At 37.2% G+C, this 12,740-nt stretch overlaps 1 protein-coding gene across 3 annotated transcripts in view; it reads left to right on the forward strand.

Annotated features, from left to right (window-relative positions):
- Positions 1–553: 553 nt before the first annotated feature.
- Positions 554–12,740, forward strand: part of LOC115269993 (peritrophin-1) — a 285,409-nt gene continuing 273,222 nt past the window's right edge. The window contains exons 1-2 of one of the 3 annotated variants that reach the window (XM_029878882.2): positions 554–707; positions 9,984–10,129. In XM_029878882.2, the coding sequence (XP_029734742.1) occupies positions 10,084–10,129 (46 nt within the window). In that variant the 5' untranslated portion in view covers positions 554–707; positions 9,984–10,083. Of the gene's footprint in view, positions 850–9,983; positions 10,130–12,740 lie in introns of all 3 variants that reach the window. The other 2 variants (XM_029878887.2, XM_062857746.1) reach the window with 2 other exon arrangements.

The raw sequence follows: 12,740 nt of genomic DNA on the forward strand, positions 1-12,740 counted from the left end.
TGAAAACCTTCAACCACTCACAAAAGCGAAAGTAGAATAAATCAAGTAAAAGACAATGCTTCCTTGAATGCTTCCAGTGAGCTTTTTCGCTCTTTGATGAAAGCACGACACTAGACAACGGATTAGCATGCAGCACCCAGTATTGGCACAGCCGGAAACTTTTCCTGATAGCTGCAGCGGGAATCGAACCCGCGTTTCTCAGCACGATGCGACTTAAGAGCTTGTTGACTCTAGCCGCGCCGCACGTAGATCCAAAGAAGTGTAACAAAAAATCGAGCTACTCGTGTACCTTCCCACAACCAGCTTACTCGATCGTCTCGACGGCCACGATCGTCGCTGTGCTGCCGCTCGCCGCCGTCATCGTTGCACTCCATGGTTAGGATAGGTACCTCAGATGACCCCGTCGCAGCCAACACCAACCACCATCACCACCATCTTCCGCCAACCGATCCATCGTACACTCGGATCTGATCTACTACTAGCTGCAGCGCAGCACGGCGCGGCGGGATTTGAATGATCGTCTTTCGAGGTGGATTTTCTCGCGCGCGCAGAGCGTTTAGCCATGGAACCAACATGATCGCAAGGCAAAAACTTGTTTCTCTTTCACTTGAAGCAATCAGTTTGCGCCAGAGCTTCGGCAGACTAACATCTTCGCGGTTCACCTAGGTCGGTCTCGGTTGTTGCGGTTAACTCGTGTTCGAGCTGAGGCAAGAGAAGTTTATACTTAATCATCACTTTGCACGCGGTTCTGTGATTTTATGTCAGAAAAGTGTTAGATTTTGTGCAACCGTCAATTAGTGGCAATCAGTGGGGATTCCTTTCGGTTTTAGAAGAGAGTGTAGCGAGAAGGTGCGTGACCCAGGGTCAAAGGATAGTCAGTCAGCCGCCCCCACAGATAGGGACCTGTCAAGGATTAAGAGCTCCTTTTTGATGAGGGGTTCGCCACCTCTCGTCAAGCAGAGGGTGCCCTCTTCATTAGAAGACATACAACTATCTCGATGTTTGTCGTAAAACCAACGGTGGTGGTGACGATGAAGATGATGACGACGACGACAGTGTGGAACTTGGTCCCGTAGTAATTGGGTCCAGTCGTTGTGGTTAAGCTGTAGAGTTCAGCGCTTGAACGGCACAAACGGTGCAAAAATGGGAGAGGAAAATTATCGGTGCAGAAAGATACAGTTGTTGTTGGGAAGGGGAAAAGCTTTTCAAGCGAAGACGGTTTACTTGGCACTGCAGATTGCTGTCCCTAGGACTTTTTTTTCTGTGTCGTTTTTACTAGCCCTAGTAGTTGTGGATGGAAAAGTGCTCTGCTACCTCTTACGGACTTAAACTGATTCTTTGTTGCTGCCGTCGAAGTTGATGATGATGATGATGTTGGTGCTGGCTTTGGGTTGATTTGCTCGTTTGTGGGACTTTCTAATGATCATGGAAGTTGGAACCTGAAACTGCTGCTGTTGGCGATGCTGGTTGGTTTGGTTGCCCTAAGTAACTGTGGCAAAAGTGTGGAAAGCCAAACAATGCTGCTATCTCTTGAGTGGATATGGCGTAGTAACTGTATAAAGAAATGCAGTAAACGAAAGATTGTAGCTGGGAAGTTTAGAATGTGTTATAAGTTTAAGTTTTTGTTGTGATTTGAAATGGAATATGATGGAGTTCAAAAGAATTGAGCTATCGATAATTTGGTGTGCCACCATATTGAAGTGATCTATTTTAATTTGCCATATTTTCACTTTCATGAACGACGATTTGCGCTCACGAGAAATGTCTCAATCTATCTTGAGTCTTGCCTATAAAGATTTGAGTTAGGCGAGTACAAATACACGGTTTTAAAAACATCCAAAAAATGGGTATCGCAAATCTCAGTTACTTTAGGATCAATGAGAGTAAAGTTATTATATAATTTAAAAAATGTTGAAACTACAAAAAATTTCGGTCCATTTCATCACTTGCTGCATTTCGGAAGCTGGACCCTTCCAGCGCACTAACAAGCAATTTTCTGAGTAAACCAAAAGCTCCACCGAAAAATAAGCGACAGTTTTTTTTATACATATTCTATTTCACCCGACTTGTTCGGACATACCTGCTCTTCGCTCGGTTTGCTAGTTTCTTCTGCAGAATTAAATTCGAGTTCTCTTCCACAAGTTAATCAGCTTAGCAACTAAATAGCATTCCGCAGTGTGCAAACTCAGTATTATGAGCTGTACAAGTTTTTATTCAATAGGGAACTGGGGAAGTGGGTCCGATTCTTTCGGCACAGTCAAACGGACGTCGCACTTTGCAACAATTTTCCATTGGTCTTTTCTCATTTAGTAGGTTGGAGAAAGCCAATATAACGTTGAAAAGCACTGTATTAATATGAGAGGTAACTCTTCTACAGCTTATAAGATACACCTAATCGACGCCTAACTGTTATCTGGAAGAAAGACAGCAGATGTCCTCTAAATATACATTGATTAGGTTCAAGAGGGAGTTGATCTTTGCTGGCATAAAAATATACGAGAAGTCGTTTTTCACACTGTCAATTTCTTACCAATTGGTTTGATTTTCGTATTGGGTTAGATACTGACCCTGATACTGAAAACGCCAAGCTGTTTAAAAAATGCGGTATGTAGTCACATTGTCATAAGTGATTTATGAAATCAAACACTTTAATACACATTTGATTTATATTTCTTTACTAAACTCCTGCCTTAGATTAGCAAATTATTGACTAACTCGGGAGATTTGATTTATAGTTTGTAATTTGTGTTTCTTTTATTTTCTAAAATTGTTATATTTTGCCATTTTTTTCGTTTTTACCCACAATGCAATAAGTATTATTGGATTACCCCGGAAAAATCTTTCGTAACTTGAAAACATTCCAAAACAACAAGATGTTGGATATTTGCAGTATTTTTTTTTGTAAAATCGCTATATCTCGGAAACGGTAGCATTTACAGTATTTTTCCGTAACCCTTTTTTCATTATTGTTTTATTATGTGAAAGCCTTTTTATTATTGCCCTAACTATGCGTACTTTCATAAAATTGGGTCCAAAAAAACTGAAGCGCTTTTAACAACCATATTTTTATGACATCTCCATTTTGACCAATAGTGCAATAAACTGCATTCTGCATTACGTTCAAAAAATAAAAAAAAATAAACTATTAAAAATCATCGCCAGAATATACCGAAGAACAGTGAATGCCGCACATAGTGATACACATGGGCCATAGCGGGACGCCATTCTCAGATCGCCGACAGTCACAAGTCAAACAAGACACGTACACTAACAACAAAACGAAGCCTCTAAATTCCTGAAGAAGACGAAATATACATCGAAATGTCGAAATGTAGAAGCAATAGTCGTTTAAGCTGCTTTAAAGACTGAAAGAGCCAAAAACCTACGAAACAAAATAAAAAATAACAATAAAAATTACTTTTTTGAGATGATTTGAATGGAATGAAAAAACCAAAAGTACATACGTTTTCCATATAGTCCAATGTGTTGTCTAAAAATTTCCTGAAGGCAGCTCATCAATCGGACAAACTATCTAAGAGATATATTTTATAGGGGAGCGGACCTGGTGTGATGGTTAAAGCACGTGGCTATCACGCCGAGGATCTGGGATCGAATCCAACTCCCGACATACTCACAAAATGTGAGTTCTTCCTTCGGAAGGGAAGTAAGGCGTGGGTCCCGAGATGAACTAGCCTAGGGCTAAAAATCTCGTTAATACAGATAAAGAAGAGATGTATTTTTCGAAAATATACATTGAATTTTTTGCTCAGGTCGTTGTCAAAAGTGAGGCTACAGTCAAAATGGCCAATCAGTTGGTCTTTTTGATCATGAAAAATGCCTATGCATAAAAATAAAAACGATACAAGAAAAAATCAAACATCAAATGGAAATGCGTACAAGTAAATATTTACGGAAAATCGATTGAAGTTTATATGATAAAGCGTACGGCACGAGACCCATTTATATACAGTCATAAATTATAACTCAAAATCGGTTTGCTGGGTTGAAATGATGTTTTCGGAGATGTTTCAGGATATTTGAAGGACTTCTAGAAAAAATAAAAATACATTGACAAACATATTCTATGTTAGTTCTCAAATAATTTAAATTTTTCAAAAACCATTCGTTATTTATTATTTTTTCTGTCTTCCAGTTTCAAAATTTGTCAAGTAGCCCAGGATGGTCAAATGCTTCTGAACATTCTTTTCTGATTTTCAAAACAAGTAGAAAGAAACATGTTTTGTTCTTAAGCAACATGTTGACTGTTGAGCCTTGTTAAATGTTATTCGAGACGGTCCGAAAATTCACATATCGGAGGAATAATTGATCCTTTTTTGATAAAAAAAGGTCTCATACATTTTTCTTGTTTGTTTTGTTTTTATTTATTAACTGAAACTAAAAAATTCATGTAGAGAAATGTGATTTTTTTTTCATTAGAGCTTGTACGTAAAATCTAATTATGATATTGAAAAGCCGAAATGTTCCACACATTCCGATGTTATGTTCAACGACAAAACAGAGCTGAAAAATATTAGACCTCTCAGTTGACTACTTGACTACCTTAACTTTGTTCAAAATCACAGATCATTTACGATCTCCGACGAAGTTTTTTTTTCAGTACACTTTAGGCTATATTTTATTATTCTTGGTTACACGACTTTTACATGAAAGTTGACATCCTTATGGAAAAATTACAAAAAAAAGGGAAATTCTGATTCCCGATTTTGATCTCTTGCATATATGAAGACTTCGACAATTTTTTAACTTTTAGTCTTACCCAACGTTCACCAGGCTATAAAAAATCCACGATATAATTTATCGCTAACATTGATTTTGTTCACTTTCATGATTCCGCTATGGGGGTTTGGTTCAATTTTACGTTTGACCACTTCCAGCGGGAAACCTGGAACTCATTCAATGACACTACCGATTGTCCCAAATATGGTCTCAGACTGTTTTCTTGTCTGTTCATCAAGGTTATCTAAAAAGCCGCGAATTGATGTGTTGAATGCATGGGTTGACATTTGACCAGTTCCGGCGGGACACTCGGAACCCGTTTCGGATCACTATCGGTGGTTTTCTAATGTGATCTGAAGCTGTTTTTATGCTAACCCTTCGATAAGTTACTGAAAAAGCCAGGATTTTATGTATTGCATGCATGATTTTGCTTCACTTCTCTATTTGATAACTTCTGGTGGATCATTCGCAACCGATTCCGGAACACTATTATGTACTAGTCTGTGGCGTGCGACTATTTTATTGCTGACCGTTCATCAGATTATCAAAAAAGCCGCTATGGTTTGGTTCCCTTCTATATTTTACCACTTCTGGCGGGACACTCATTAACAGTTCTGGAACACTACCGGTTCTTTCAAATATGGCCTGAAACATAGGGCTTTTGAAAAAGCCTCGATTTGCTGTGTCGCATGCATAGTTTCGGACTTTTATATTTGACCAATTACGACGGGACACCCAAAATCGGTTCCCGGAAGCGACCTGTTATCCCAAATATGATCTGAGACTATTTTCTTGCTAACCATTTATCAGGTAACCTAATAAAGCATTTGATATATCGGATGTATAGGTTTTCTTGTACATTTGTTCATTTCCGGCGGGACACCCGGGATCGATTCCGTAACACATTGATATGGTCTGAGACTAATTCCTTGTCAACTGTTCATCATGTTACTTTAAATTAGATCCCTAATGTGGTCTTAGCCTACTTCGTTGATTACTGATCATCAGGTTATTAAAAAGCCCTAATTTGATGTATCGCATTTGATATATCGCATGAATGGGTTTGGTTCACTATTATATATGGCTACTTTCGGCGGGACACCCGGAACCGGTTCAGATATGTTCTAAGATTATTTTCTTGCTAACAGTTAATCAAGTTATCGAAAATGCCGTAGTTTTATGTGTCGTATGTATGGGTTTGGTTAGCTATTATATTTTGGTCACTTCCGGCGGGACATCCGGAATCGGTTCCGGAACACTGCCAGGTCAGATATGGTCTGAGACCATTTTCTTGCCAACCGTACATCAAGTTATCGAAAACTCCGCAGCTTGATATGTCGGATGTATGGGTTTGGTGCATTTTTATGTCTGGCTCCTTCCAGGGGTACCAGTCCGGAAGATCTAAATTGTCATAACTCCGGAACGGCTGGATCAAACCGAACCATTTTCAATTGGAAACAATGGGACCAGATTTCGCGTCGAATGAACCGTTGACTCAGTTCGTCGAGCTGAGTCTATTGGTATATGTGACTCGACCATCCGAGCTCTCTATCAAAAAGTCATTTTTGGAGTGAACATATAGCCTTTTCAGTACACTTAGTGTACGAGAAAGGCAAAAATGTGAAGAAAATATTACGTTCACAAAACTCAAACTTCACAGATTGCTCAAATTATGATAGAAATAAAAACATTTTCTATAAAATTTCGGCTTCCTTGCACCCTGCTTTGGCACAGTGTACCAGTTATGGCTAATCCCATAAGGAATGCATGCAAATATGTAGTGCGAAGTGGAACCGAAATAAAAAAAATGTGTCCATAATTGGTACAGGGTTGCTATCATGGGCACACACCGTTATAACTACTAAAAGTAGTTTTGGCTTCGTTTCCATAGCTTTTCTTGTGAAGTTTTGTAGGAACTTTTTTGATAACTTTCCCAGTGAACTTGTTGTGGACCATGTAAAGCCTGCGCACATTAGAATCCGTACACTTCCAACCGGCTGCAGATCAAAAACAGTTTCACATGGAAAAACGTGTTGTAAGAAGCAATTGATGCTTATCTATTGTAGTTTGTGAGGAAAATATAAAATTTCCTGTTTTTATTTTTTTAGATGAACTGTTGATCAGAATTCGTAAATAGTGCCAGCTTTTTCTACACAAGTTTAACAGATCATTCAACACCGACTTTCAAAATTCTTATTTTCGATAGAAAAATCTCCTATATCTACAAATTTTTTTGGTAAAACTTTGAAGTTCTGCTTTTAATATCTTGAAAGGTTATAAAATTCTATTTTTTGCTCTAACTTACTCGTACATAAATTAAAAAACATACCCTATTTAAAAAATGCGAATTTTTCATTTTATGTATTTTTTATTTGCGTTAACATGATTTGGAGGAGCATAGAAAAAAGAGGTTAAAAAAAATGGACTTTTTTCATTTTTAAGAATTGCGCTTACATTCAGTGGAGATTTTTCTTGAAAAAAATAATTTGCCTATATCATGAGGATTCTAGAGCTTATTATATTTGCACAAAAAAGTTGACAATTTTCGAACATTATCGAACTTTTTTCGCAATTTAAATTTTTTAGGAGGTGTGCAAAAATTTAAAAACATGCGTTCAGTAATCTAGGTTAAAAACTTAGTTAATAGAACATTTTTAGAAAATGTTAAAAGCTATTTCTTTTTCATGGATTTATACAGTATCTCCAAAAATAACTTACTTAAAAGTTGTATTAAACTATTTTTGAGGCTATTGTAAACATTTTCAACTACTTTACGATACACTCCTTAATTACGCATTACAGAATCGTTTTGGGTGTTATGATTGTTGATAAGGGAGATAAAAGATTCCATGGGTGTTTTAAAATTACCAATATAGCTATGGTAAGCCTTTGAAGGGTTTTATGAAAAATCGAAGGCTTTCACGCATATTGAGAGTAAAAAAAAATGTTCTCGCATAAACTTTAGTTCGACAAATATGCATACGGGAAGGATACTACACGAATTGTATTGGTTGGTATACAAGAAACCAATGTTTTGGCGCGGAACAATATGAATAATCGTGGGCGGCTCGATAGCTGTAAGGACGTTTGCTGACGAAATTCGTTGGATGTGCTTTAATGGCATGAAATATCTAAAGTTTTTTTTTTTTAATAAAACCGATTGTACTCAGCGGTTTTTTTTATTTCTGATCATGGAATTACATCTATAGTTTCATAATATATATATATAGCTTTCAGTATTTCATCCAAGAAAACTGTCTAATTTTTGGTTTATAAGGAGAAGTTCTCCTTCTAACTGTTACTTTTCGACTGCTGTATGGGAAAACTACTAATAATTCCAAAAATAATCCAGGTTTCGATATGAGATATGTTGGGCCACTTGAATTAGGGAATTGTAGATCCAAAAAACGATCCCAGGAAATACTTTTTCATAAAAAATACTTTGACTCAAATTATACTTAGAATATAGCGTGAATGGACAATAAAGCTATACATGTACTATGGTCTTGTAAACCATTTTTGTCAAGAGTTTAATATCGTAGCTTGTTTTGAGCATATCTTTGATGTATATAATTTTGTTGCTTGTGGAAATACCACCACGTAGGCTGTTAAATTAGGAAGTGCCGACGATGATAGGTTTGTGCAGAATAAAATGACATAAATTACACAATCAGATCGAAATTTCACCTTAAAAAAATGAAAACTGCCAAATTTTATATTTTTTCTACAAAGAACAATAAATAAACTTTATTTGCATCTTACATCATTTTTTTCTAGGTCTAACCGTTTTTGATCTGCAGCTGGTTGATAGCGTACCGATTCTAAAGTGCGCCGCAGTGCTGCAATTTTTCGACAGGCCTTCATGATAGCGATATTTTACTTTTTTCATTTTCTCCGTTTTGTTTTTCCTGTCAATGTTGCTTTCCGATCAGCAACACGGGAGCGAAATGAAATAGGTACTCACACTCGCACGCAGCGTGCTGAAAGCGAGAGCTGACAGGGCTAAATTTCCATTCAATTTTCTGTATTTGAGTGTTTTCACCCGTGATAGCGTATAGGACACTCACTCTCACAAGCTACCGCTTGAGACTAATGACCTGTCATCATGAGTAGTGTGTGGATGATTGGGAATTAATCTTGTTGGGTTGCTCACGAATGGAGCTCTCGGACTCTGTCAGTTCTCACATCGAGGAACTGAAACGACCATTCTGACTGAAAACGAGTCATTCATTTTCGGCTGAAAAACAGGCACTGACACTGATATTTTGCAGGACTGGTGCGCAGGCTTTACTTCCAATGTGATTGAAAAACAAATGGAGACGCATGGTTATATATCTTTGCTTCTCATGTTAAAAAGCGTTTATAATCACGAATTGAACTTTTTATATATGTTAAATGTTATAATTATGTTATAATGTTAAAAAACGTGAACACATAGAAGGTTTGAAATATGGTATTTTGAACCCGATTCCCCACCTTTTTTGCTGTTCAAACATGTGCCTACCGCTGAATATGAAATGTGCTGCTATCAATAGTTTTGGCTTCTTAGAACCGTTACTTGTTCGCTTCAGAATCGGGAGGCATTCATTGAATGTTCGTTGATGTTCCGGCTACTACCTATTAAATATCGCTGCGCTTTGTAGATATTGCGTAAGCTAGAACGTGAATAATGATTCCCCCAAATTGAGTAGCACAAGCAACTCTGCGCTCAAAATGGTTCGGTAACCATGGCGGGCGGGAAATTCAAAGAACTGGTAATTGAATGAGACCGTTTCCGAAGTCGGTTGAGTTGAGTCGTTTGCTGGCCTGGTCTGGCCTGGCCTGGTGATGATGGTGGTGACGAACCGGAGCTCGACGGTGAAGTCTGTCCAAATGCCGAACGGAAACGCGAAAGAGAGAGAAGTCCAACAAATTTATACAGTTCGGAAATAAAATAATATAATAAAGCAATAAATTTTATTTTTCTGCAAACGACGACGAGCGCTCGGGAAACGGGCAAACCAAAGCAAAGTCAGCCAAAGTCGAATCATCATCAACCCATAAGGGTGGCTGGCGGTGAAGTAGTACAAATGCGAGGGAAAAAGACACCTTGGAATGCTTCACCACGCTGCCGCCGCTGCCACGGTTGAACGGTGTACTGATGTAGAGAGTGAAAGGAGCAGAGCGGTGTCGACTGCGATGGCATAAACATAAAAATAAAGCACCCGGACAAAAGCGACAAACATCTTTTCTATGCGGTTTTACAGGAAATATCAATAGCATCGACAGTGGCAGCAGGAGCACCAACATCGACTACAACGGTGGAAAAGCTACAATAAGTGACAAGCCAGCGACGACGGAGAAAAAATGGCAACGAAAACAACAGTAATCGTTTTAGCATCGCTATTGATTGGTAAGTAAAAGGAAATTATTTTTCTTTTATTCCCGCAGTCGTAAAGCTTCTTACGGTTTGTTGTATTGAGGGTTATCAGGGTGATGTTTTGAAAACAGCAGCTTTTGTTAGGGCTGGGAAGGAGATCACGCTTTCTTCATAAGCTATCTAAATATAACAAAATTGGGTCAGAACAAAATTTGTTGCTTTCTTTTACCTGTAGTCGTATAAGATGTTGCATAAGATGACAAAGTTGAGGCCGTATACGTGCATGACTCCATTTAGGGGCCGTGCACAAATTACGTCACGCTTTAAGGGGGGAGGGGGGGTTTTGCAGAACGTGACGACCCATATAAAAAATGAAGAGGTCCCATACAAAAAGTGTGACATAGTGGGGAGGGGGGGTTGAAAAACGTCGATTTTTGCGTGACATAATTTGTGTATCATCCCTTACGCGCATGTCACGGTGCGTTGTGTAGAACAACTTTATTATAAAAAAATAAGTAAGTCTGAAATTTTGCCCAATGATACTTTGGGCCATTCCCTTCAATTTGCTGGGTCGGTGGAAAACATCCATCGGGGGTCTAGAACAAAAAAATTTTTTGAAGGTTTTTCATGCAAAAACTATTAAAAGCGCGTATTGTAAATTATTGCATCTCCTACAAATAGTCACAACTTTTTTGTCTTTAAAGATAGAACCATAAAATTTTCAGGCGTTTCGAAGTAGTATGCGTAGATGACTGTGTGAAAATTTCATTGAAATATGTTGAATGGTTTTCAAATAATAGCAAAACTATCAAACGAATTCTAAAATACTAAGCTTAGTAGCAAAATTCCAACAAAATATCTATAATAATCATGTAATAATACATGAAAAATATTTAATTCTAAGCACCTTAAGTCATTATGATGGCGATACTGTGGAAACTTTTTTTTTCAAATCATGAACAGATACATAGTGTCAAATACATGAAAGGAAAACATACACTGCCATTATGTAGCTTTTCACTAAAGTATTAATTATCTATTTCAAGAACATGGTTTTGCGTATACATGTTCATTTTTTTCTTTTTTTTTAATGATTAAGGTCTTATCTAAGTATCAAATTGCAAGCGAAAGGCTTTTGGGGAGCGTATCGCAATAGTTTAGATTACAAAAAAAAAACATTTGTTATTTTTTCGAAAGATATAGTTTTATGTTGAAAATATTCTACTAGTAAACGATGCCCTAACAATGATCAATCACCCTTTCTCATGCTTGGAGGTTTCAAATTACACAGAAAATATTTTTTGAGACATCATATGCAAATCGATAAGACTATTTAAATCATTGTTTTCCTAGGCATTATGCTGAACAGCCTAATTTTCATGCTTAATGTAGAACCATTTTCAATAAGTACTCCGTTCTTTCAACTATTCTGTCAGTACTTATTATCAGTTATTTGTTAATAAATATGGTGGCATAAGAAACAAGCATCATATTGCTATTAAATTCAAAGACAAACATAAGTTTGGGTCCAACAGCTATGTCAAATATCGTGGAATAATCCGGAAACTATGTTTAGTATCGTAAAGTTGGCCTTGATTGAATATTGCCCAACTGAATTCTGTTTTGAATTCAGTTCTCGTGATTGTGTCCTTCAAGACAGTGGTTCAATGTAGACTCATACCCACAACTTCAATGTTAAAATGAGGTCGTTAACAGAGTCAACTTGTTTTTATTCTTTGACTAAGGTGAAATACTATTTAATTTTGAGCTTGTAAACATTAATTCCAAAATAATTTAGTTTCTGTACTATTTCCTCGAAACAGAGATGTTTCCCAATCCTCGAGTGCTTTTCTTGGCTTACCAAATAACATTCAAATATTTTTTTTAGGGAAGGCCGACATGCTCAGCAATCATGATAATTGTGTTTATTATAGGATTCGTAATAGAGGCATACTTGTGCTTGTGAATATGTATACGCAAAACCACGTTCTTGAAATATATCATGGTTTCCCAAACTGTGGGTCGCGACCCCCCGAGGGGATCGCCGGCCTTCATCCAGGGGGTCGCGAAGGACAGTAGAATATTTTACTGTAACAGACATCAAATGAGGGAATTTCTATGGTGGTGGGTCGCGAAAAGTACGTCGGCTGGCAAAAGGGGATCGCGTACCTGAAAGTTTGGGAACCTATGAAATAGATAATTAATACTTTAGTGAAAAGCTACATAATGGCAGTGTATGTTTTCCTTTCATGTATTTGACACTATGTATCTGTTCATGATTTGAAAAAAAAAAAGTTTCCACAGTATCGCCATCATAATGACTTAAGGTGCTTAGAATTAAATATTTTTCATGTATTATTACATGATTATTATAGATATTTTGTTGGAATTTTGCTACTAAGCTTAGTATTTTAGAATTCGTTTGATAGTTTTGCTATTATTTGAAAACCATTCAACATATTTCAATGAAATTTTCACACAGTCATCTACGCATACTACTTCGAAACGCCTGAAAATTTTATGGTTCTATCTTTAAAGACAAAAAAGTTGTGACTATTTGTAGGAGATGCAATAATTTAAAATATGCGCTTTTAATAGTTTTGCATGAAAAACCTTCAAAAAAAAATTTTTGTTCTAGACCCCC

This window comes from Aedes albopictus, chromosome 3, assembly GCF_035046485.1.
Source record: "Aedes albopictus strain Foshan chromosome 3, AalbF5, whole genome shotgun sequence".
In the NCBI taxonomy this organism is placed as follows: domain Eukaryota; kingdom Metazoa; phylum Arthropoda; class Insecta; order Diptera; family Culicidae; genus Aedes; species Aedes albopictus.